General features: G+C 48.6%; 1 protein-coding gene across 3 annotated transcripts in view; it reads left to right on the top strand.

Annotated features, from left to right (window-relative positions):
• The window catches only part of LOC126521915 (uncharacterized), a 227,000-nt gene that overhangs the window by 168,659 nt on the left and 31,557 nt on the right, over nucleotides 1–26,784 (top strand). For all 3 annotated transcript variants that reach the window (XM_050170658.3, XM_050170656.3, XM_055066174.2), the window contains one exon: nucleotides 23,578–23,705. In XM_050170658.3, the coding sequence (XP_050026615.1) occupies nucleotides 23,578–23,705 (128 nt within the window). The remainder of the gene's footprint in view (nucleotides 1–23,577; nucleotides 23,706–26,784) is intronic.

Raw genomic sequence — 26,784 nt, 5'->3', positions numbered from 1 at the left:
AGACAATTTTCCACAATCGAGCATCGCGTGAGCACGTCTTAATATATGTAACGTCTCCGTCGAAGCCGCTTCTTTGTTGGAAAGCTCGTATACTCGGAGATATATTACGCACGATAATCGCTCTGCGGTAGAGAGAAAGGATCCGTGGGCGTTGCCTTCGGAGTTTTCGCAGACTATTTATCTTGATTTTTTTTTTTCGTAAAGGTCAAGCCTGCCGCCCAATCAAGTGTCCCGCGAATTCGAGCTATAAGGCCGATAAAAGAAAAGTCCAACGCTTAAGAAGGTATCGATCCGTGATCATGTTTTCGAACTGACCACACGGTATCTCGTGTTCCGCGAAACGTTTTCCCCAAAGTCGCGGTGACGCTCTCGCGCGGCGTTTTGGGCTTCTAGCGGTCATTTGCGCGTCATTAGCGTCGGGGCGTCTTTATTGACGCCAGGTGTCAGCGCAATGCGCTCGCGCCCGCCCGAGCTCTTTCCAGGGGGCGCAGCGCTGCGAGAGATTTCTGAAGATATCCCGTTCGCAATTAGGTCGGCCTCAATTAGGAAGCATGAAACGGACGCCGGAGGTCGGCGATCAACCCCCTTCTGCTGGAAAATACCCGAGTGCAATCGCTATCACTGAGGCGAGCTCGACCTTATCGCAGGGTAGCTGGAACGCTGACGACGTGTTCCAAAATGCTCATCTCTAGGAAGAGGCTGCTGACTGAACAGTCATTTTTGTACCTGTTGTTTAAATCCTCCAGATGAATCATCATGCGCTCCCCTCCCCCCCCCCCCCCCCCCCCCACACACACACACCGCCCTTTACCCCTCCATTTTTGTCTTTGCACTATCATGATTAATGAAGTAAAAGAAAACGTAACCGGCGATTTGTTGACAAGAGACAGTAGCTAGATTTACGGTATGATTCGCTGTTAAAGAGAACACCAGAACTGGTGTATTGGTACTGGTTGCATCAATTGAAGTCATAGCGCTGGATTTTGACACGGACATGAAAGACGACCGGACGTGCGCTAACTATCAACTGAATTTCATTTAATGAAAGCATGGTTTTATACCGGCTCACGTCCTGTCGTCTTTCACGTCCGTACGAAGATCCAGCGCTATGACTTCAATGGATGCAACGAACCAACTAGCCCAAAAATCTGCACTCCTGGTTCTGGTTACAGCGAAGTTTTCACACGAACGGGCCTCGGCAATAATTATTGTGTAGCGTTGGCATTGACTTGATTGTAACACGAAAGTGGAAAAGGGCGCCCGAACAGGCTCATCAGAATGAAAGTTTCGTAGGTTAGAAGTAAAAAAAAAAAAATTCATCCTCTCCTCGGATTCTGGTACCACCGGCGCTGGTGATACCACCAGCGTACTGAGGCAGTAGCTCAACCAACAGAGTTGACCAGGAGGTTAGCGGGTCGAAGTGCAGATGGAATGAACAGCTCGAAAGCGCTGAAAACATCGACTAATAAAATGATTTCGTCAAAAATTATTGAAGTTGTAGCTGTATGTCAGTGTCCTTTTCGTATTCATGAGGCCGCATAGTAAACGATATTTTCTGCTTTTCTTCTTTTTTATTTCCCCTTGGTGATTTACTTGCACGACACCCTACCCCTGCTATCGCCGTGATTGTCCACCCGGCAGGCCGCATATCGGAAGAAAATAATTTTACGGCCTACAGCACTTGGTATTGAGCGTCAAAGGGACACTGATCGGCAATCCGTTAAGCGTGCTCAAACACTTAACCGCTGTCTGTAACACAGTCGACACGTTCGATGTGGTTTGCGGAACGATCAGTTGACGCGCCTTAGTGGCATCACGTGTTTATTCTGCTATGGCAACTCGGGCATCTTCGCCCCTCCTGTTGTCCCAGTACAGGTGTTCCGGGTTTTGCTGGTCATGCTCTTTGACGATAATTCTGGGGATGCTTGATGATTAGTAAAGGGGTGTGGAAATATTCGAGCTTTTCTTATACGAATCAAATAGGATCGTTTTTGTTTGATTCGTGTTCGATTCAATAATTCGCTATTCATAGTGGTCGTACATTCGTTTCTGTTCAAATATAAAGGATAACAGTACTTATTGGATTCTGCAATGAGGAAGACAGATGCAAGTGGCAACTGCTCTGAACGATCCGTCTGGGGGGAAACCACGGAGGCTGTGAATTTCTGAGGGATTGCATCCAGTAGTTAACGTCTGCTCAACAACTTTCAGCCGTTTGATTGAATAAGAATGCCTCGCTTTTAGGAAACTCACGATCATAATTGTAATAAGGATGCCCCGCATTTAGACAGCTTACGATCATAATTGTTCTCTCGATTTAAGATGGGTAATTTATGGTGTGCGCAATCTCACCGTTCTTGCATCCCATTTGAATGACGTGCGCGATGTTATAATAACTTTCTTTTTCTCCTTCAACGAAAACAGCACCGTACGTGCACCTCGCGACACACATACACAATAACGCAAGAAAATGACATGCCAAGTAGACTGTTTGTCATGTAAATCGTTTTGTAAGCTTCATGTGTGTTCTCCAAAAGCCATGGGTCATGGTTCGCATTTCCAACCTAACAGCCGAGACTCACGCCATTTTCTTGCTAGTCCAGCAAGAATGGTCGCGCGACAACTATACAGTTTTCGTCGGACTTCCGTTCATTGTATTCTGCATGCTGCTCGTAGAAATCTATCCAACTTTCTGGACTGTCAGAGGACCCATCGAATATCATCGAATATCTCTGGTCGTATACACTTTCGAAAAGACGACTCTCACGATGATTCACTGCTGACATTAACGTTACAATGAGCTTGTTTTCCTACAACAATTGCTGCTGCAGTATCTCCAATGACCGCAGAATAGCTGACCGCACATCAAATGGAGCTGGGTTAATGCTAGGACATGTCTGAAGCCGCGTCAAGACAAGTTAGCTGTAGTGGTGTGGTGATGTGGTAAGCCTGACAAAGGGCAGGCTGACGGAGCGGGCATAACAGCCGGGGCGCACAACGCTGCAGAAGGAACGAGGAGTCTTCCGTTAACGAGGACAAAAGAAAGAATGCACTTATTTCAACATGGAGGAAGGGAACACGGCGGGGAACACTTACAGCGTTGGGTGCGGCTTGGTGCTCGGGATCGAAGCACTTCGAAACCGAAAGTGAGGATATAATCTTAGCCGAGTGAAGGTGCTGGTAGATTTACTTTTGCTGACCCTTTGTCGAGAAGTTCCTCGGAAAAATGGAGGCTTCAGCCAGGTTATTGCCGAGGAGCTCGCCTGTGGATATGTGTTCAGGAAGGTCGAGGGCATATTCGTCTTGCACTTGGCATTTCTTGGAAAGCGAGCGGCAACCACTGTCTTCAACAAAGAATGTCACTCACATCACGGCTTCTATTGTCCGCTGCGCCAAAATATGTTATGTTACTGTGTATAATGACACAGAACAACTATTGTCCACGTCGTCATTAGACACCTCTTCTTTATTCTGCCCTTTTTAGCTCCCTATTCTGTTTCCGTCTTCTTCTTCATCAGGTCGCTTTAATTCCTCGAATGTTTCATCACCGTTATATTATGGTGGACCACACACGATCACCTTTTATTTATTTATTTATTTATTTATTTATTTATTTATTTATTTATTTATTTATTTATTTATTTATTTATTACATACTGCAGATCATTCTGTTCCAAGCAAGGCGGGCAATACAATTTACAATAAATATGTATTACAAAAAACAAAAGAAAACATGATAGCATCTGAGGAATGTACACAAAAATACATGGTCATCCAATCATACAGTCCTGTCAGAAGGTTCTCTAGGCCATTCCAGTCGGACACTCGGACCCAGAGCGCCGAAAAATGAAAAACTTATAACTGTTAGTTCTTGCAAAGTAAGGGGTTAGAAAGTGTGTTCGGTAATTGCACATGCCTCTTGTAGATAATGGGAGAGAAACTGTGTCTGATCATTAGCCATTTTACCGCGCAAGAAATTTAGACGACATTTCTTTCCTCTCGATTCAAGTAGTTCATGATTCGTTCATGATTCATGATTCATGATTCATGTTCATGATTCGTTGCGTTGTTGCTCGATTCAAGTATCTTTCATGAGTTCAGAGAAGAATCAGTGTACTTAAATTTAGAATAGGTAAACCTGACAGCTTTTCGCGGAATCCTTACTGGCTTCTTAGTGTTACGTTTAGTGTAAGGTTCCCAAACAATAGAACGATATTCAAGTTTAGGTCGTATGAATGTGAAATAGCCAAGGAGTTTGACCTTAGGAGCTTAGAAGCTGAAGAGCTTAGAGCTCAGAAGGTAGAACTTAGGACCTTAAAAGTTTGACCTTATCATTTACAAGCTTCTTAGTTGACTGGACGCTCATTTCCGAGCGGCATTGCACGTATCCCACCTCCCCTCTGTCGGTGTGTAATAAATGATGTTAATAACAGCCGCCTTCTTATCTCACTGTGTTTCTTTGCGACACGGACTCCTCATGCCCTTTACATTTCTGTTAGCTTAGAAACGCGAAAATTTCCCGCATTTTAAGGCAATTTTTCTCGAAAACTAGTATTGGACTTTAAAATTGCGCTAATCGAACACCCCTAGTGATCGTAGATACTCGTCAAAGTAGGGGTCACAGGTGCGCGGGCCGAACGCTGGACTACAACTGGGTCCGTGTTCAAAAAACTTGTGTCACGTGACAGACGCCCGCTGCTGACCGGCTGCGTGGCGATTTACTCGTGGGGCGAGCTCCCGAATCCCCGCGGCCTGAGTGAAGAACTGTCTCACATATACTACGTCACGCGAGAACGAGATCAGGTGCGGCTTGCACGAACATTTAATAACGAAAATAACAACGAATTTAAGAACGCGTTCTTAAGTGCTCCATAGACAACGCGTAGTCCGCACAAGAACGCATTCTTAAATTCGTTTTTTCGCTACTAAATGTTCGTGCGAGCCGCACCTGGTGTTTACTACAAGAAAAAAAAAAACACAATACGAAGAGACAGCAGATGTAGCCAGGGATTCTCAGGAAAGGCAAAGCAGTGTAAGTCAGCAAAAACGTTTACCTGACGCAAATAATCGCTGTTAACCTGGGAGCGCAATGGCTCTTACGCACGAGGTCGGCAGCCGCTCGAGACGGATGCGGCTTTGTCCTAGCAATTAGGTGCACCACAATCGTACTAGTCGGATATTAAGGCGTGTTACGTAAGCACATGGAATTTGAAAGAGGCTTGCATAAAACCAGATATTAGTTCTGGCAACGCTTTCCGGGACAGAGCTATCGATCGCTAGTCAACAAATGACATCAACTCTATGCCGGTGACTATAACAGGAGCCGCACCGTCGATCACTAAGGAGAATAAAACAATTTTTTTTTCGTAAGTGCCGCTTAGGAATCGTCGACAGACAAATAAAAGAAAACACAGCGCGAACATTTTCTGTAGTAACTATTTATCGTGAGGCCCCAAAAGCGCACAGCAAGTCGCACATCACAAAGCCGAACCCTTTCACCTCGTCGAATCAATCAATCAATCAATCAATCAATCAATCAATCAATCAATCAATCAATCAATCAATCAATCAATCAATCAATCAATCAATCAATCAATCAATCAATCAATCAATCAATCAAAAAGTGAGCTTTATTTAAACAATCCAAGGAATGCACACAAAGATAGTTGGAGCAATAGCCTATGTGGCTAGTAGCTGGTCCAATACACAAAAATACATATACACGTCAACCAAGTACATATTTGCTTAGTGAGACAGAATATTATTTACATAAACAAGTACTTCTTTTTTTTAGAAGGAAGAGTTATTACGTTTGGCTAGACGAGAAGAAGCGTTTACAGACAAGATCAAAATTTCTGGTTACTTTATTTCCACAGGCACAGTGTTCCAAGTTATAGCGCCCCAAACAACTTTAATAATTCATTTTCACTTCTAATTTCCTCCACGGCGAGCGCTTTGCGACATTTCGATTAAGGAAACGGGCCCGTCATCGTTTGCAAATCGTTCGCGTTCGGAACTTTCGCGATAGAAACGCTTGGCTCCAACGAAGCATGTTATCTCAGGTTGCACGGTAAACGCCGCTGCGCAACTCTTTCTCCGGAGATAAATTCATTTCGCGAGGGAGCGTTATACTTACCGGTCCGTGACAACACGACGCTTGCGGGAATCGGTGGTTCTGCTGCACTGGGTACTGAGAACACCGCATTTCAATGTCAAGCGTTGTTGCGCAACGCTTTACCCGATTATTCCGTCGAGCCGGCTATCGTTATTTATTTATTTTTTTCGCGCTGTTGTGTGCGCACCGGACATTTCTCGAATGTTAGGCAAGCGCAAGGAGAACAATCATCGGGGGGGAAAAAGAAAAGGACTTCTGCAAATCTAATTCCCAGATCACGTGTTTTGCGAGAAACCGTGGTATTGCATGCGGATTAGCATGCTTTTCATTACTTTTCGGCGGTCCAATTACGCAACCTAAGTGCTGAGCGGCGTTGCGACTATTTTTTGTGCTGGAATCATTACGGGTGACATTTGCGACTCGTTTGCACCGGTCGGGTAACGTCGACAAATTTGCCATAATGATTTCCAAGAGCTCTACCTGTTATACCTGTTACTAGATAGTTATCTATTAACAGGTTTAACTGCGCTTCTTCAGGCGGTGATGTTCCGTAGCACGATCAAAATTGGCGCCATAGGCGGCGTTGCAGCTTGCGGTTCGTTCACTTCGATATCAGAGGGAGCTTTGATAGCTTACCTGAATAAAGAATCCGTGTGTTTTCTCATGGTTCGTCAGCGGATTTCAATGCCCCTTTCCTAGCTATGCTCCCAGATAGAGTTTCTTTCCGGAAGACGGTGCGTTTCCAATATAGAATCTCGCACGATAGCGCCAAGGTCCCTCAATGTGAAATTTTCTTAGTTGTACCGTGCGTGTCCTCGTAAGAAGAGACTCATGAATCACACTCAGCGCCGCGTGATTGTGGGCCGATGTCTAGGTAAAGCGACCGTGCTCTAGCGACACCTGGCAAAAACCATGATACAGTGGCAATTTTGTGCGGTGCTCTCTGGCGTGGAAGGAAGCTCACCATGAACGTTTATGTGGGAGGCCCATCGCGTATTCGTGTCACCCTTGCCTTAGCGGGAGCCTCGTACGACGTAAGCCTTCGCACCCGGCTGCTTTGCGCGGCTCGTGTTCTCGCCGTAGGCGACTACGTGACTCTCGTTTTTTTTTCTCGTGTTTTTCTTTTTGTTCCCTTTGTTCCGTCCCTTATTGCCCGTCTCGCCTAAGTCGAGAATGCTGGCTTTGCTGCACTTCATCGCCATCCCTCATCATCAGCCAGCGCGTTCATAGCGTGATTCTTCGCGGACGGGCGTCGGTTGCGACGATAAAGATGGATCTCTCAGTCATGAACGTCATTACGCAACGCGCAGCGAGCGATTCAAAGCAGGGCCTTCTATTTAGGGAAGTTTTTCGGAGTCTAAGCGCTTACATAGAGCAACGAAGACGGGCGAAAATCGGGGAAGCAATCATCGTCCATTTTCCGTTGTCAGTAACGAGAAATGATTGATGTGCGGTACGTGCTCTAGCACTGGGGCAACTCGCTCGATAGGAATGGATCACTCACTCACTCACTCACTCACTCACTCACTCACTCACTCACTCACTCACTCACTCACTCACTCACTCACTCACTCACTCACTCACTCACTCACTCACTCACTCACTCACTCACTCACTCACTCCGTCGGCCTGTCAGTCAGGTAATAAAATTGTGAACCAATTTCTGAACAGCATTGACGACATCTTTTTGTGCACACCAAAGCAGCGTAATAATGTGTTATCGTATTACAAGATCTGTACCTTACAAGATGGAAAATAAACTTTCATTTCATTTCATAATGAGTTATGAGCGTATTAATCCGCAGTATGACTGGGTGGCGCAGCGTGTCCAGAAAGAAGCGCGAAAGAGGGGCCCGGCTTCCCGCATGATGCGTTTCTCAGCGCTCGCATGCAACGGCACGCCGTGCATCTGAGAGGCCAAGCGCGGGCTTCGAGGCGGCCCCGCTAGATGGCGCCGATTGTTCTTAGGGAAGCGCGAAAGAGCAGCCCCGCTGAAGTAGGCGCCTCATACATTACACATATTGACATTGGCTGTAGGTTATGTCGCTTCAGTGATTCAGTGCTAAACGCACTACCCTCAGCAGTCATCGCGAGATGGGTTCTGCCGTATTTTATTTTCGGAGGGGCATATAACCGGTTAGGCACATGGAACGTTTTCCGACTGGACGGTTACTTAACATGTCATTTGATTTTTTTTCTTTGTGGCTCGTGTCTATAATAAGAAAAAGAAAACAGCTTACTCACCAGTGTCGGTGGCTCCTGTATGCAGCCGCATTAAGGGATCGTGGTTCGAAATTCGGAGAGCATACCGGTCAAATTTTCCTAGTTACTCATTGGCGTTACCAGTAGCTCCATTCACTCTATCATCCGTTCACCCTTTTACTACTTACGTCTTAACTCCATACGTTTTCCTCTTTAAGAGATAACTTATGAGAAAAAAATATTTGAGGCTTTACTTCGCGCGTAGCACATGTTGGTTCAGGTACGTTAGCGAGTGACAGGGCTTTAGATGGACGCTGTTCCGTGTTCACGGGTAGGCGCATAACACACGCCGAAAACGAAGACATCGTGTCGTGTAACGGGCGAGGTTGAGTAATCCAACCGGACCCCGGGGTCTATTTGTCTGGGCGCTAGCACGAGCGTCCCGATCGATCTGGTGGGTGCGGTGGGTGCGCGAAGGTGCAGCCCGGTGGATTTGTCGTTTCGACCAGCCGTGTGCGCACGGGAGGCTGCGAGATTAGCGCGTGCGTTCCGCGGCGCTTGGAGGGCTAGAGTGACCCATCTGCGAGCAGGCGGAGGGAACCGGCTGGGGATGCGCAGAAGCACTTCCGGAGGCGTGCTGTGCATGACGCGCAAACGATGCATTCGCTTTCGTTCTCGCGAACTTTGGCGAGGCAGAAATAAGGGAACGCTTGACGGTCTCCCTCTCCTAACACATTTCGCTGCGGATACATCGCCGGTCTGCACGTGTGCAGTGTTGGTGAGAAAGAGAGAGGGAGAGACAAAAACGTTATTAGTATCTGGAGAGGTTAGCCTAGCGACGGGCTTCACATGCTTGACACAAACAGACACACGCGCACGCATGTGTGTGCGTTTTTTGTAGTGTGAAAGTGTTTTTCGTAGCGTGAAAGAAGCCCGCAAACGCACGCAATATCGCCGCGCGACTGGCCGTTCGATGCACTTTGCGTGCGTTCACGGGCTTCTTTCACATTCGGAAAAACACTTTTATGTGGCACGTATTGAGCAACAGAAAGCTGTATCGGAAGTTTTTCATGTTGCTCTACAATTTTTTCATTGACACTTTAAATCTAATTATAATATTTGAGAAGTCGGTTAATCAATTAGAACTATTCATGTAATTAGGTAGAATAAAAAAATAATTTGAATATCTCCAAGCGACGGCAAACAGCACTATAGCTTGGCTCTGTCCAGGTACGTGGCATTCCCATGTTTTTAAACTCTGGCTAAGGTTAGCTGGGACACCCTGTATACAGTGTTCCATTAATCAGTTTTGTATCGTTTATATTAGCTTGGTATCAGTTTCGCGGGGTTGAATAAAAACACTGTCTCCTAATACCAGATAAGCGTCTCTTTATCATTTTGTTGTTGTTGTTTGACTTCATGTCACAAATACAGCGTCTTGTTTTCGCTACACATAATTTTACAAAGAGGTGAATTTTGTGAGGATAGTTCCCGATATTCTATCAAGTTATGTGTATTTGCGACCACTAGAAACTCCTTATCTTGCAAAATATTGCAGATAATTAATGAAGGTATCGTAATCAACTGATTAATCAGCAATTATAGAGGAAACTTTTCAATGCGGGAGTTGAGGACCCAAAGTCACATTATTAACTCAACAAAAACTTCTTCTCTAAACAAAATCGTCTTAGATGTTAGAGCCTGCAGTACTTTGCACTGAAGGCGGCCTAGTATGGCAGTACCGAAAGAAAGATGAAATAGTGCACGAGTGATGTTGATCTCTCTATCCTCTCCATTGCGAGTGCAGACCAACAGTAGCGCAAGCTTTTGCAGGCACAGGCTTCATGGTGGCCTTATCATTTTCTGCACGGTGACACCGGAAATAAACGCGGAGCGTGCTCTATTCTGTTTCCAATCTTGTGTCGGTACCGCATCTCGGATGATCACGTTTGCCAATAGCAGCAAATAAAGAAAGGCTATATGGATCAGAATGAAGATAACTCGTAATTGCCATAGCATTGGCGCCCGCGCAGCTGGCAAGCAGGTGGCTTTTTCAGATAGGTTGGGGAGATCAGCGTCTCTGACACGCTACTCAATGTTCGTTTGGGTTCAGGGCTGCTCACAGCTGCACATCGTAGTTCCCAACGACGATTTATGTGAAGTTGTTGGGAAACATATGACTTCCGGGTTTCAATTTTGCACATGCAATATTGCCCCTAATATCGCTAATTGAAGCTTTATTAAAATATCTTTATTATTAGTGAGCTATATTTTCCACGATCCCGCATCTGCATTGGCTGGCAAGCCTTACAGTCTGACAGCAGATGTGCAAATGCGCTTATCACAAGTTATCAGACTTCGTTCTCGAGCGGTTGCAGCCAGGTCTATATCGGCGAAACTGGCCAGTTCGCACGGCGACTCAGGGAGCACCAGCGTGACGTCAGAAAGGAAGATATTGCTTCTAGTGCGCTTGCTGAGCAGGCACATACGTCCAGACATCACATCGATTGGGACAACGCGGCAATTTTAGCCAAAGAACGAAATCTGACTACGCGGCTTCTTCTTGAGTCATCCTTCATCCAATCGACAACCGGGACCATGAACCGAGCAGCAGGGAGCATGCTAATCATCTACAATCAGTTATTACGTCACAAACTTAGGCTTTAATATGCCACTATTCGTCTTGTCCGCCTCATTGGGAACAAAGAACCCGTACGGGTTCCAAAGCGTCTTTCTTTTCGTTTGACTTGGTCAGTGACTGCAAACCTTTTTCACTTCAATTATCTGACCATACGAGTTTTCGTCGAAACCTTAACTTATCGAGAGGTTTCTGAAGATGCTCTACAATTTTGCGTGTCACACTTGGGGTCGGCAGCCAATGCTTAAAAAGTTGATTAATTAAACGTTACTAATCCGTTAGTTAAGGGGAAAATAAAAAAAAATGCCTGAGTAACTCTAGGCCAGTGCCAACATTATGCATTCGGTTCAACTCGCGTCGGGAGTGCTTTTCATTTTTAAAACTTTGGCTCAAGGTATGTGGGACAACCTGTATGTGGGACAACCTGCAAAGAAGCCAGCGTTCAGCGATGCTTTCTTTTTTTTAATTCGCATACCCCAAAGCCCCTTGACAGGCATTACATAGGGCAGGCAGGCAGGCAGGTAATGAACGTTATTCAGGTGCTGAGGAGTGACGCCGAAACCCCCTTACTTCGGAGGAGCTGCTTCGGTGCCGCTCCCACGTCGGGACGGGCGGGCCGTGCCTAACTGTCGCGCCGCGGGCCTTCGGGGCGGCCCGTAGCTGATCGGCGAGGTTGGTGCTCTTGAGCGCCTCCTCCCATTCTTCTTCCGTGGTGAGATAACGAGAAGCTGAAAAAAAAATGCAATGATTGAAGGCTATACATAGCCACCGCAAGTGAGCTACGCACGCACGCATGGACACCTGATTTGTACGTTGAAAGTGCCACGTAGAGTTTGTCGCCTGCGAGAAGGTTTACTGTGGACCAACTCTCCGTTTTGGAAACGTAAAGCTACACAAATAACATAGCTCAATAACTCTGAAATTTTTTCTGCGGTCTTCTGAAGCACGCAGCGCCGTGGCATCGAAATTGATTTGTAAATCGGAAACTATGGCGCATGAAGAGACAAAAAAATTGTTATTAAAGATAGAGTTCTTCTTAACCCAGTGTTTAATGTTCGATCCGGAAGCTTACAATGCGCTTGAATCCCGCATTGGTCTGCTGTTTTCCTCTGAGATTTTTATCGTGATCTTCGCGCGGGGCCAGTGCTCTGAGCCAGTTTTGTGGCTACAGATTAGGTGTTCCGTAATTACTGATAAAACATCCTCCGACCTGAACTTTGCAATGGTCAATATTTTTTATTTTCCTCTGGCAGTGCACATTGCGACAACGAACGTGCGACGTCGACTGCAGGTATAACGATCCGAGCAAGCAAAGTTTTTTATTAACTTCGGTAATAAATCATGGATGCAGTTAGTGTTGTTGTAATCGCACCGCTGGCACGAGTTGTTGGGGTCTCGGTGCTGACGCCCGTTATTGCCAATGGGTCGCAAGCCCCAAGGGTAGCGTTGGCCTGGCGGCCTGGGGCACTGGAAGCATCCGAAGGTCCCGGCAAAGCATGAGAAGACTGGTAACAGAACAACTTGTTTATTCTAACATAGCAAAAGAGCGGCCGGTCAGTTCGACCGAAGTGGAGAGACGGGAGAGCACGTAACTCAACAGTACAAATCGGAGCCTCTCTCCTGGCGTCCGGGGGCAGCTGCTCTTATACCCTCGGCGTCGCGGTCCAAAAGAGAAGGTCACGGGATGAAGGTCACGGGACGGCGCAGCAGGAGCCCACGACGGCGCGAGCGGTTGAGCCGAGAGACCTGCTGAACCGAGTGTAGTGACGCATCGCCAACCGCCCACACGACGGCGCGAACGGTTGAGCCGAGAGACCTCCAGGCTCCTCATTCGGGGAACTCCGCTCCCCGGCTGCCGCGCTTTGACAAGCGAGGGCACACACACACACACGCACACACGAAGACACGTGGCACTGAAACACGCCTGGACACGCTTGGCGGGTAGGCGTCGCGGCGGCGTCGGACGGGCCAAAATGTCCGCCGCTTTGAACAAAGCCCCGGCGTCCGTTGCATCCGCGCCGGCATTACCGCGCGTTGTAGGCGAAACGTAACAGACCGCCCCGCCGGGGGAAGGAGATCCCGAAGGTCAGGGGACTGCATCCGCTGTCCGGAGGGATGTCGCTCGATGATGCTCATAACCGAAGTTGGGCGTCCTTGGGCGTTTCTTGAGCGCAGCGCACAGAGAAGGCCTCGTTCTCACGTTCAGGTGCACACAGGACACTGCAAAGTGACTTCGGGAGAGTTGACATTTTTGTTCTCGTTTCCGGCAAGCGTTAGAACCACGCCAAAAGTCAACCGCTCAGTCAGCAAGCACGGCACAACCCTCACTAAGCCCTGCCAGGCTCTTTCCCCTTTTTTTACTGCTGCCTAGTTCCTTACAGTAGTTTAGCAGCACTCAGAACGCGTCCACAAATCGAAAAATTGCACTAGAAAGCACATCATCACTTTGAAACACTACACAAAAGCAATAGGTTAAAAATCCTGCCTCAGGAAGAAAAACATCAGTAACAAGCAATTTTGAGGCTGATTCCCACGTTAGGGGCTTCGACTTAAGCCATCGGCGTTACCGTTGAGACTCCCCTTTTTGTAACGCACCTCAAAGGAATATTGTTGCAAAGCGAGGCTCCAGCGCAGGAGGCGGCCATTTTTGGGAGAGATGGTCTGCAGCCATTGGAGAGGGCAGTGATCCGTTTCAATGATAAACCTCGAGCCGGCTAGGTAACATGACAATTTCTGAACGGCCCACACGATACACGCACACTCTTTCTCGGTGGCGCTATACGCCTGCTCACGACTGGTCAGCTTACGACTAGCATACAGGACGGGGTGTTCTACTTCTCCATTTTCCCGTTGGCACAGTACAACGCCCATGCCTCGCTCACTAGCATCACACTGAACAACGAACCCTTTTGTGTAGTCGGGCGATCGTAGCACAGGCTGGCTTGTTAGGGCGCTCTTTAGGGCGCTAAAAGCTCTTTCCTTCGTCTCATCCCAGACGACTGTTTGCGGCTCTGTCTTTCTTAGAGCATCCGTCAAGGGAGCCGCGATATCAGAGTACCTGGGGATGTACCTCTGATAGTAGCCGGCGACACCTAAGAACGACCGAATATCGGTCTTCGTGCGCGGTTGCGGGAAGTCTCGCACAGCGGCCACCTTTATTTCAGAGGGGCGGCGTCGACCCCGACCAATCACGTGTCCGAGGTAGACAGCCTCGGCCTTTGCTAACTGGCACTTGGGAGCCTTGACTGTCAAGCCCGCATCGCGCAGGCGGGTTAGCACTGCCCGCAAGTGCGCCATATGCTCAGGCCAGGATGCGGAGAATATCGCTACGTCGTCTAGATACGGTAAAGCGAATTCTTGCTGTCCCCGCAACACTTTATCCATGAGGCTTGAAAAGCAGTATGGCGCGTTCTTCAAACCAAAACTCAAAACTTTAGGACGGAATGTCCCCATTGGTGAAATGAACGCCGCATACCTACTAGCCTCTTCTGTAAGTGGAACCTGCCAATAACCCCTGACAAGATCTAGGGTGGAAATAAACTGAGCGCTACTCACTCTCTCAAGGCGCTCCTCGATGTTAGGGATCGGATAAATTTGATCCTTAGTGATGGAATTAAGCCTGCGGTAGTCGACGCAAGGACGAGGTTCCTTGCCCGGTACCTCAACTAAAATCAAAGGGGAGGTATAATCACTCTCACCCGCTTCAATAACACCGAGCTGTAGCATTTTCTTTACCTCAGCCTCCATAATATCGCTCTGGCGGGGTGACACCCGGTACGCCTTGGATCGTACTGGCTCTGGGGAGGTAAGTTCTATGTCATGAGTAAGGACAGAAGTCCTACCAGGCCTCTCAGAGAACAGACCTTGAAACTCTTGTAAGAGCTGGTGTAGTTCTGTTTTCTGCTCAGGCGACAGCGATGCTTTACTTATTAAGTCACTAATGACTTGATCGGTGTCTTTCCTGTTCGTCACTGAGCCTAGTCCCGGAAGCTCGACCGGAAGCTCTTCGGGCACGTTTACCATCATGCACACCACTGCTTCCCGTTGCTTATAGGGTTTGAGCAAATTACAGTGGTAAACTTGCTGTGCTTTCCGCTTTCCTGGCAGACTCACCACGTAGTTAACGTCCGACAGTTTTTGAACAATCCGTGCTGGGCCCTCCCACTGCACGTCGAGTTTGTTCTTTAGCGATGTGCGCAATATCATGACCTCATCGCCCACCTCAAAACGACGGGCCCTGGCTGTCCGATCATAATAAACCTTGGCCCTCTGCTGGGCCTCTGCCATTGCTTCACCTGACAACTCCTGTGCCCTTCTTAAGCGTTCGAGGAGCTTAAGCACGTACTCTACCACGACTGGGTCGTCGCCCCTGCCTTCCCATGATTCTCGAAGCATGCGAAGCGGAGATCGCAGCGAGCGACCGTACACCAGCTCAGCTGGCGAAAACCCCGTAGCCGCATGCGGCGCGGTCCTTAATGCAAACATCACTCCAGGCAGACACAGCTCCCAGTCAGTTTGATGTTCAAAACACAATGCTCTCAACACGCGCTTCATGACGGAGTGGAGCTTCTCAACGGAATTCGACTGGGGGTGGTGCACTGAGCTGTGTAACAGCCTTACCCCGCACCTTTCGAGAAAGGCTGTCGTCAAAGCGCTAGTAAACACTGTACCCTGATCTGACTGGATTTCTGCAGGAAAACCAACTCGCGCAAATATGGACAGTAGTGCATTGACTATCTCAACTGAGCTGAGTTCTTTAAGCGGCACTGCTTCAGGGAACTTTGTCGCTGGGCAGATCACAGTCAAAATGTGTCGGTACCCCGTGGCTGTTACCGGGAGAGGTCCCACTGTATCAATAACGAGCCGTCTAAAAGGCTCCGTAATGATAGGTACCAACTTCAACGGCGCCCTCGATTTGTCCCCTGGCTTGCCCACCCGCTGACAGGTGTCGCATGTCTTCACAAAGTGGTCTGCGTCCCGAAAACACCCTGGCCAATAGTACTCCTGCAAGAGACGGTCCTTAGTTTTCTTAACTCCTAGGTGTCCGGACCACGAACCCCCATGCGACAAGCGCAACAGATCCTGACGATAGCATTGAGGCACGATCAGCTGATCGAACTCCACTCCCCTGCGGTCTAGATACTTCCGGTACAGGACCCCACCTCTTTCCACAAAGCGAGCATTTTTCTTGGCGATACCTTCCTTGATAAGGCAGCGTATGTTTTCTAGGCTGCCATCCTTCTTTTGCTCGGCTATCAAAGCCGACCGGCTGACTTTTAGCAACCTGTTAAGTCCGTCTGACGTAGGCGCGATGAGCAAATCTGGAGACAGCTCTTCTAACTTTCCCGTGTCGGGATTTTCCTCTCCAGTATCTGCTGCCTTTAACGCTACAGGCTCAATTTTATTCAGTTCGGGCGTGCTCTGAATACCAGCTTGCTGCGCCTCTGACCCTTTCTCATCGTTCAACAACGTCGGCCCCGCAACTACCGCCTTTGCAGCGAGCTCCCGAACCTTCGATCTGGTTAAGGCCTGAACGCTAGCCTCACCAAACAAAAGCCCCTTCTCGCGCAGGAGGTGATCGGACCTGTTCGAAAATAGGTACGGGTACTGGGGGGGCAGCATAGATGACACTGCGGCCTCCGTCTCAAGTGCTCCGAAAGGTCCTTCAATAAGCACTTTTGCTACCGGCAGACACACGCTATGAGCTTCCACTGCTTGCTTGATCCATGCGCACTCGCCCGTGAACATATCGGGTTCTACGTAAGAGGGGTGAACTACATCCATTGTAGCTGCGGAATCGCGAAGCACTCGGCACTCTTTCCCGTTCACGAGGAGGTCTCGCATGTAAGGCTCGAGAAGCTTCATGTTCTCGTCAGTGCTGCATATAGACAAAAACACGACTTGTGTTTTTGTTTCTGGACACTGCGCCGAAAAGTGACCCGGCTTCTGGCACGTATAACAAACGCGCGCTTGCCTCGTCTCGAACCGCTTTCTGCGTTCGGCTTCGGTTGCCGCCGTCTCCTTACGTTCGGTCGGACTGCTTTCACTCGCATCCGAACTACGTGTGTCCCCCTTTGCTCTCATGGGCGTGAACTTTGGCCTCTCAAACTTGGAGCCAAATTCACCCTTTTGACCGTCCTTAGCTCCACGAGCCCGACGCGTCACAAACTCCTCGGCTAACTCAGCGGCTCTAGCCACCGTACTAACGTCTGGCCTATCCAAGACCCAGTACCGCACGTTCTCAGGTAACCGACTATAAAACTGTTCTAGCCCGAAACACTGCAGAACTTTCTCGTGGTCACCAAACGCTTTCTCTTCTTTGAGCCACTCCTGCATGTTTGACATAAGCCTGTACGCAAACTCTGTATATGACTCACTTCTGCCTTTCTCATTTTCCCGAAACTTCCGACGGAACGCCTCCGCTGACAGCCGGTACTTTTTTAGCAGACTCGATTTCACTTTGTCGAAATCCTCTGCCTGCTCTCTCTCCAAGCGAGCGACTACGTCGGCCGCCTCGCCGGGTAGCAAAGTGAGCAAGCGCTGTGGCCACGTTTCCCGAGAGAACCCCTGCTTCTCGCACGTTCGCTCAAAGTTAACCAGGAACAAACCAATGTCCTCTCCAAGCTTAAACGGCCGCATCAGGTCAGTCATTTTGAACAATACTCGTTCTCCTGCACCGTGTGCCTGACTTCCATTACGAGCGCGTTCCATCTCTAACTCGAGACGCTTCATTTCCAAAGCGTGTTGACGGTCGCGCTCTCTTTCTTTCTCTTGTTGCTCTCGTTCTATCTGTTCTTTACGTTCACGCTCCTGTCTTTTTGCCGTCTCCCTCTCCTCAATGGTCTCAAGGCATTCCGACAGCTCGTCATCCTCAGCTTCTAACTCAAGAATAGCCCTTAGCAGTTCTGGTTTTCTGAGTTTGTCTGAGACATCCAGACCCAACTCTCTTGCAAGCTCCAGCAATTTCGGTTTGCGCAACGACTTCAAATCCATGGCTGCTCTGAATGCTGCTTTCTCTACTGCCTACTATTGTCTTGCCGCAAACTAACCCGGTAGCAACGACAACCACAATTACCAGCTCTGTTTCTAACACTAACAAAAGCCTGGCAAAACTCAGAAGAAGAAAGTCCCGCACTCACCAAACCTTGCAGCCAAGAACTCCGCGCAGTCGTTCCGCTGCAGGCAACCAGTCATCACACAGGGCTCGTTGCACTGCTCCCGGATGGTCGTTGTGCTGCTCAGCATACATTCAACCGCATCTCTTCGCTGCTGGCCTCCGTTGTCGCGATCCCACCGCTGCCAACCAGATGTTGTAATCGCACCGCTGGCACGAGTTGTTGGGGTCTCGGTGCTGACGCCCGTTATTGCCAATGGGTCGCAAGCCCCAAGGGTAGCGTTGGCCTGGCGGCCTGGGGCACTGGAAGCATCCGAAGGTCCCGGCAAAGCATGAGAAGACTGGTAACAGAACAACTTGTTTATTCTAACATAGCAAAAGAGCGGCCGGTCAGTTCGACCGAAGTGGAGAGACGGGAGAGCACGTAACTCAACAGTACAAATCGGAGCCTCTCTCCTGGCGTCCGGGGGCAGCTGCTCTTATACCCTCGGCGTCGCGGTCCAAAAGAGAAGGTCATGGGATGAAGGTCACGGGACGGCGCAGCAGGAGCCCACGACGGCGCGAGCGGTTGAGCCGAGAGACCTGCTGAACCGAGTGTAGTGACGCATCGCCAACCGCCCACACGACGGCGCGAACGGTTGAGCCGAGAGACCTCCAGGCTCCTCATTCGGGGAACTCCGCTCCCCGGCTGCCGCGCTTTGACAAGCGAGGGCACACACACACACACGCACACACGCACACACGAAGACACGTGGCACTTAAACACGCCTGGACACGCTTGGCGGGTAGGCGTCGCGGCGGCGTCGGACGGGCCAAAATGTCCGCCGCTTTGAACAAAGCCCCGGCGTCCGTTGCATCCGCGCCGGCATTACCGCGCGTTGTAGGCGAAACGTAACAGTGTTCACACTGGCTCCTTTGAGTACTGCGAGCCTTCTGTCAGAAAAAAAGAACAACAGAAAAAAGTATTTGTTCGGCGGACGTCGGTACCGCCATGTTCAAACCATTTATCTAGATAAAGCCATAAATTGTGATCTGGACAGTTTGCCGAAAATAAATAATAAATTAGCCCTCCAACGAGTTTGTGAGTGCTATCTCAAAAAAAAAAAAGCGAGAAAGCTGAACAAATGTGATATGGGTGGTTGGATGAAGAATACAGAAAGGGCGATCATGTAGAGAATTATACAACATTCTATTTTCATAGAAGTGGAAACGCTCACACTTTCTGGAACAACTCCTCTTCGCACTTTTCATCGTCACCTTCCTCAACAGAAATTTTGTTTGTTGTTCTTTTTTCCGTGCAACAAAAATTTTCCTTCTCTCTCGACGATCGCGTTGCATCCCGAAAACATATTTGCCCAAGATACGTGCGTTGGTTGAACGCATTTTCCCTCCAGGTTCGTCTGCACAACCTAGGCGCCACCCATTTTTTTTTTTTCGTATTTCTTTGTGGTGCTCTCCCCGCGCTTCTTGGGGATGTGTTAGACGCGTGGGCTTACATCGTGCGTCTCTGAACAGTGACCTCGCTATTTATTTCGATCTCTCATTTCTCTTTTTTCACTCTTTTTCTTATCATCCCACTTCCCAATTTCCCGCGCCTAGCCAGCCCGCACTCAATTTCTTCATCCCGCCTTACGTTCAGCTCCGCGCGTCTTATTGAACTGATCAATCCCCACAGCACGTCGGAGACGGCAAACGCGCCTTGCGGAGACGGACACAGATCAGGCCGCCAAGGGCCTGTTTACCCTCGACCCGCCCATCGCCGCAAGCCGCACCGCACGCTTGCGGTCGCGCGAAAGATTGCACGTATCAAACACATGTGCACAAATTTCGGTTCACAATGTGTAAGGTATACACTGTGTACACAGTGTAAGCGGTAACTTGTGCACAAGTGCGGGATGCGTGCGATTTGCCGCGCAACCGCACGCGTGCGGTGCGGCTTGCGGCGATGGGCGGCTCGAGCGTAAAGAGGCCGCTAAGCAGTGGCAGGCATGCGCCGCCTTCCGCCAGAAAAACCTGTAACTCCTACTGGCCTTTAGAACTAACGTAAAACAGCGCGAATGAGACAAGGACACGGGGAAACAAATAGCACAGACAAGCGCAGACTGCCAACAGTCGGCGCTTGTCTGTGCTATTTGTTTCATCGTGTCCTTGTTTCATTCGCGCTGTTTAACCTCAGTTGTAAATGCGAACCAGCTAGCCCTCGTCAAGATCCTACTAATCCTCCTGGCCGGCCGATAGATTTACGGCGAAGATCTAAGACGGCGAAGCACGGGCTCGCAATGGTGGCACGCTCGACTAGGAAGCGGCGAGAGCGATTCGCAGGCGGCCATCTTTTGTTTCGTCGCAGCGCGGCCTGCCACCTTGGCGAGACCGCGCATGATCTCAGGCCTCGCCGCGAAAGTGAGCGCGCCGCGGTTTCTCGACTCCGACCGCGCCTGCTTCCGGCCTGCTATTCATTTGACTAACGTGCGCCACGTAGCTTTAAAAAAAGCCTTTATAACTTTCTTCACTCGAAGTTTTATAACTTTCTTCACTCGAAGTGATGCCGTGTATACGTCACGGCATCACTCAATACACTTAATACGTCCTTCCTTTCCTTTCTCTCTCTGTCTACAGCACTGCAGAAAGAGTAGTCCTAAGCTGCTTGCAGCACCCATTATCTTTGCAGCAGCGAAGACGACATAGAGTACATCGCAGTACATCAAACTGTAGGGTAGCAAACGGTATCTTCCATTCTGGTTAACCTTCCCGCCTTTCCCCTTTCTTATGTGTTTCTCTCTTTCTTCTTATGTGTTAGTATGTGTTTATTTCCCTTGCTCTCTCTCTTTCTCGCTTTCTTTCAATGGTGTTGATGTCGTGTTGACTGTCTTGCAGGGTAGGTGCAGTGATTTTCTGATGTATGTTTATCTATAAGTGCAATGTCAAAACGGAGTCGAAAGGCGAGGAAATACAATTGACGAACCAGGTGTAACATTTTGAAGCGAAGCGTTTCTGTAATAAGATAAAAAACATCCTTAATAAATGCGAATTCTGACGAAGACAGCTGGGCGAATAGAATATGCCCTTCGAGTGCAACAATGTCACTGTGTGGTTTCTCTTACTTTTGCTTCTGAAATATGCACAGCTTTTGGGCATTCTCAAGTCAAGGAAGAGTAATAACTGGCGCTGTGCCCACGTCCCAACGTCTACTTAAACAGAGATAATACTAATTATTTTAATACCACATAATAAAGAATGTGGAAATTTATAAAGCACACACAAAAAGAAATGTCTGAATGAAATACATGGATGGACAGCGCCGCGATCACCCTGAAGACGGTGTTTTTAGAGAAGTCATCTGAAAAAAATTTCCAGTAACCGCAAGACAAGTTTCCTTTAGAGCACGAAAAATGTGTTAGTGCGTAAATAGATGTCTATGTCATACGCTGGAGTAGATCAAACTTGTAAGTCTCTTCTAAGGCGATGAACCGCGACCCACTGACAACAACAACAACAAAAACAACAAGCGCACGCACACACGTACGCGCATGCCTTGCACGTAGCTACACATCGCACAATATAGCACACACACACACACAAAAAAAGAAGAAGACACCAGATTGCAGTGAGGTTCCTTCTGCTGTGTTGTGCTTGCGACGCTGATTGAAGCCTTTCAAGGTGCAACGCTCCGCCATTCTACCGCATTCGTACGAACACGTCTGTGTGTGTGTGCGTCTATTTACCAGTTCGCGTTCGTTCCTCCCGCAGGTCCCACACCAGCTGAGAAAAAAAGTATTTAAATGGTTCCCTTTACGAATGTGTTTTCGACTCCGGAACGACGCCAAGCGGCCCTTTGAATGCCACATGGGCCATTTCCAAATGTACCTCTCTTGGGCTCTCTTGAAATGGCGGGCAATGGCGAAAGCAGGAAGTCTCCCTCAGAAATAGCTGCGTTTGCAAGTTGTCGTTTGAACGAAATATTCCAGAGCGAGGGAAACGCAGCCACCATCGCGGGGGCATCAAGGGAATCTGTACGGACGCCGAAACGGAGACTTTCGTTCGCGCGGCAAAACAAAACAAAAAAATCGTATGTTGATTTCCGCGATACAGCCCGAGTTCGCGGAAAGTGCGCGTGGACAGTAAACGTTTGTAAAGGCGTCCTTTGCTGAAACGGGTCCGGATGAAAGGAACGACCCGCTGCAAGCGTGTAATCAGAATCCGGAACTACGTCTCGTTAGTGTTCATTTCGGACGTGTGTTGTACGATAGACCTGAGCGCGTTTATTTTTTAGCCTAAATTATTACGATTTCTGCTGCAGGTGTCTTGCATAGGAGGGTGTAGTGATGAAAGTGTGAAATTTTTCTTACGCAAGCGACCTTAAATCGCTTCCGAGTGATAGAGTGGCATGGGAGGTCACTGGATTGAAGCGATTTGGAAAGAGGTTTGCGCAGTTTTATTTAGCTGCGCTTTAAGGAACTCTTGGTGGTCCAAATTGATCCGAATCCCTCCGCTACGGAGGGCTTATATCTCATAGGCTCAGTATTTCTTTGGCACGTCAAGTCCTACGAATCAATGACACGTCAAGTAGTGGGGGGTATTTCTTATGAGTACAAACGAAAGCTAATGCATTGTGAATGCGAAGGGGGCGTTGGCTTGGGATGGGCAAACACACCGATACGCACCACGAGCAAAGCAATTTTTGCTTTCTCGATGCGGTAGCTTTTCTTCAAGTTCGCGCGCCTTTTACGTGAGCGAAACCGCTGGCTATTTAGGCGGTGTAAGGACAAATGACAGTTGTCTATAGTTATAGAGGGACAAAGGTCACAAGAGATAAAGTACTTAGAGATGCCGGGATACGGGCAGACAACCCTACAGATTACGAACAGGTAAATAAGGACGATAATTTCCATTAGCCAGTCAACGACGGAACTTCTTCACGAGGAAATACTGCACGCATATATTTAAATAATATGCCCTATGGCAAACCGCGCGATCGAAAAATAAAATGAATTGCCGTATTTTGTGTAGTTCGTTTGGCGTAAGGAAAGTGAGGACGTCAACATTTAAGCAGAACATGTTACCTCACAGTTTATAGCTTCGAGCGCGGCGCCAATATTTCGTTGGGTTCGTCTTTGTCACAAATATATGTTTCCACAAGGTTATGAGCATTGTGTTCCTTCTTATTTCTTGCATGCAATATGCCGCTTTTCTCGGCCTAACAAAGCAAACTGTGTTCTTGAAAACAAACAAGTACGAAACGGGATAAAGCTCTGATAATTTTCGTCGGGAGGTTTTCATAAGCTCGCCGCCCTGTATTATTATTATTATTATTATTATTATTATTATTATTATTATTATTATTATTATTGTTGTTGTTGTTGTTGTTGTTGTCGTCGTCGTTGTTATTCTTGTAAACATATACAAACATCATATACATATACATCATATACATGGTCAAATCCTCACGCAGCTTTACTTACGGCACTCTCTCTCTCTCTCTCTCTCTTCTGTTTCGTCCCCACTGCGCAGGCGTGGACACTCGCATGCGCTTCAGCCTGGAGCCAGGACGCGGCGAATCGGGCTTCGCCCAATGGATGGACGCCACAAAAATCGTCGTCCGGCTACCCGACGGCATTCCGGCAGAGTTCCGAAAGAAGGTGAGTCTCGTGCCGATCGCCGGCTACACCTGGCGCCGCCGACCTGTGACGGACGCCGCGTTCAAATGACGGGCACACTGCACCAGCAGTATTCGCACGTATGAGAAGCTACGTTGACGCTTAATGAGAGCAGCATTCCGGGCAAGTTGGTAATCCATCACTCAAATGATATTGCGCAGCAAAAAACGACACGGACGACGCACCAAGCGCAAACTTAGTTGAAAGTTTGCGCTTGGTGTGTCGTCTTCTCTTACGTCCGTGTCGTTTTTTGTTCCGCAATATCATTTGAGTAACGTTGACGCGCGAGGCGCAAAAGTTTCGAGCTCGCGTTACCTGCAACCGAGCTGCTGCCTCCGGCACAAGTGAGCTTTCCTTGTTGTGAAGCCGACTGGTTCGCTGCTCTCGACGACAGTGTGGCTCGAACGGAATCGCTTGCTGTAAAGAGTTGTCTCAAATCGAATTGGTTTGCAACAGGTGTGTTGTTGGAGAGGGTTGTACACGGGGCCGGCCAAGTCCTATCGAGTAGACACTATCTTCAAGACGAAAGGTTCAGGCCGGGTAAAAACGGGTGGCGCCAACTGTCGGATGCGTAAAGAGACGGCGCCCAGATGACAACACAAGAGGAAGCGGCAATATTGCTGCGCGTATACGTAAGTTTAACGACCGAGAAGTCCTCGCGAGTATGACTTTGTATCCGCCGTCACGATTTCAAAAAAAAAAAAAAAAAGTGAGATTACATTGAACAAAGCATATATAACATCGCCGCCTTCCTGCATCTCGTTTTCTTTATGTACTTCACTTAATAAACGTAATGTTACATCTTGTCCGACCGCGTCATAGTGCAACAGTCCGCTTAATAGCGCGCGTTTAGTAACAAGAATATCCGTCAGAGCGTGCGCGCGGGAACTCGCCTGCGACAAAAGTGTTTGACGTCATGTTGGGGGCGCCGTTTATAGCCAGGCGGACGTTTGCGCCATATACACTGTTGAAGCTCGGCGAGCTCAGTATAGGCGACGATAAACCTGCACCCCCTTCGTGAGTGCTCTCGAGTTTGTCGAGTTGGCGAATCGCGTGTGACGCCGCTTTTTCCGGCGTTCAGCAAAGCTGACGATACAGCTTGGCGCTTCCGGGGGGGGGGTCTCAATGAACTTCCCGACCGCCTCGAAAACAGCGCTCGTAAAAACAAAACAACAACAACAAAGAAAAAGAAAAGGTAGTTCCGAGCTGCTGAACGAAGAACCGTGGGTCAGGCTCTGAGGTCGAGGACAAGCTCTGGAGTTGCCGCGATTACCCCTGTATAATGAGCACGTCCTTGCGATGCGAAGCGCGATGTCTCGCAAAATTTTCCCTGGCTGGCCAAAGAAGCTGTGTGTGCCTACCAGGCCCAGCCGACGCTTTAAGCACGTAATTACTGGTGTCTGGAATCTCTTCGAGGGGAGGCGGGAGAATAAAATCACGCACATCCCTCGCATTGCGGGTGGTTGTTGTGGGTGACGTTATTGGTGGCGGCAAATGAGCGTTTAATTTCTGTCAAAGTGCCAGATGCCACGAGCGTATAGTGGCGATCACGAGAACTCATCAAGCCGCACTTTTGGACACTTTCGCGAGTTTCTAAGCGTCGTTGAGCGCTTCAACTGTCTCGACGTGCCTGCTAGCGCGAGCGAAGAGTGACGAGGGAGAAGTAATTATGAGGCATTCAAGTCGCCCGCGCAATGTGGTCGTTTCTTGTGTGTTTCCGCCACTTGCCACCACACATAACTTGCAATTGTTCAGCATCATTTCCCTATCCGAAAGCACTGCGCAAATAATGGTTAAGTAGGGCACATCTACGTGCCTAATAAGCGTGTGTCGTCCAAACTCAACGCTTTCTGGTGGCACACCGCGAACTTGCTCTTGGAGCTCCAGCTTACGTAACGGCAAATACATTACGCGTATTTTCGAATTACTTTCCGCACTGTTTCGCCTGTCGTCGGACGCGGACACTCTGTGATGCGCGAAGACTAAACTCTTTATCTAAATGCGCACCGTGGGCAGCCCTCTTCAATTGACAACCGCATGGAACACATTTCAACCAGGGATGGGGTCGACCCTTAGTTCTTGGGAAAAGTTTGTGTTGATTTATACTTGAAAAAAAAAAGCGTTGTTCTGGTAACGAGACTGAACTGGGCGTGGTGGTACATGGCGAACGAGTAACTGTACGAAACCAAAACAAGGACACCGGAGGCGAGAAATATATGTTCTGGGATGTTCGGGTGCCAAACAATGATATCGTTACGACGCACGCCTAGGGCGGAGGTGGGGGAGGGGCGAGACTCCGGAATAATTTTGACCATGTAAGGTCCTTTAATATGCACATAAATCTAGGTACCCGCGTGTTTTTTGCATTTCGTTCCCACCGAAATGCGGTCGCCATGGTCGGCACCGTGCCCGCGACCTTAAGCTTAGCAGTGCAACTCCGTGGCCATTAAGCTACCGTGGCGGCTGAGAAGGTGAGACCCACAATCGCTTTTGTCACGCCTCCGCTGCCCTTGTTTCCGTTTGAGCTGTTACTCTCTTGTTTTTCATTTATGTCACACAGCCGAACGCTGGTTTTTGGTTTTAGAAATATATTAGCACACCCTCTCTGTGCGGTTCCCTGGTAGGCAGAGCTCGTAAACACGACGTGTACTCAGAATTTTTGCGCATGCCTTTCGGTTTTGACGAGACAATGTTCCCAGCGAGGTACCGTGCCTCTAAGAGGTCATATTATTCATTCTCGCAAGTGGCGCTTTGCTGGATTCGTTCTGTTGTAGGCGGAGCGGGTATTAAATGGTAGGCTTCGTAACAAGTTAAAAAAAAAGAAGAAGAAGAAGAAAGTGGGGATAGGGAGGAAGGGGGAGGGAGGTGGGGTTGAGCCGACCTGGCTCGCATAGCGTATGGCGTGGAGAGTAAACACGGGTAGCTTGAAAATGACTCTCGAAATAATTGTCGGAGTTGCAGTAAAACGGATTTATCAACTATTAGGCAGGTTTTCTAGCGTTCGTTCTTCGTTGTCTCGATGAGCCCGATGAGCCTCCTAAAAGCCTGCGCTACATTTGGA

Source organism: Dermacentor andersoni, chromosome 6, assembly GCF_023375885.2.
Source record: "Dermacentor andersoni chromosome 6, qqDerAnde1_hic_scaffold, whole genome shotgun sequence".
Taxonomy (NCBI): Eukaryota; Metazoa; Arthropoda; class Arachnida; order Ixodida; family Ixodidae; genus Dermacentor; species Dermacentor andersoni.
This window is presented reverse-complemented; position numbering and strand designations above follow the sequence as displayed.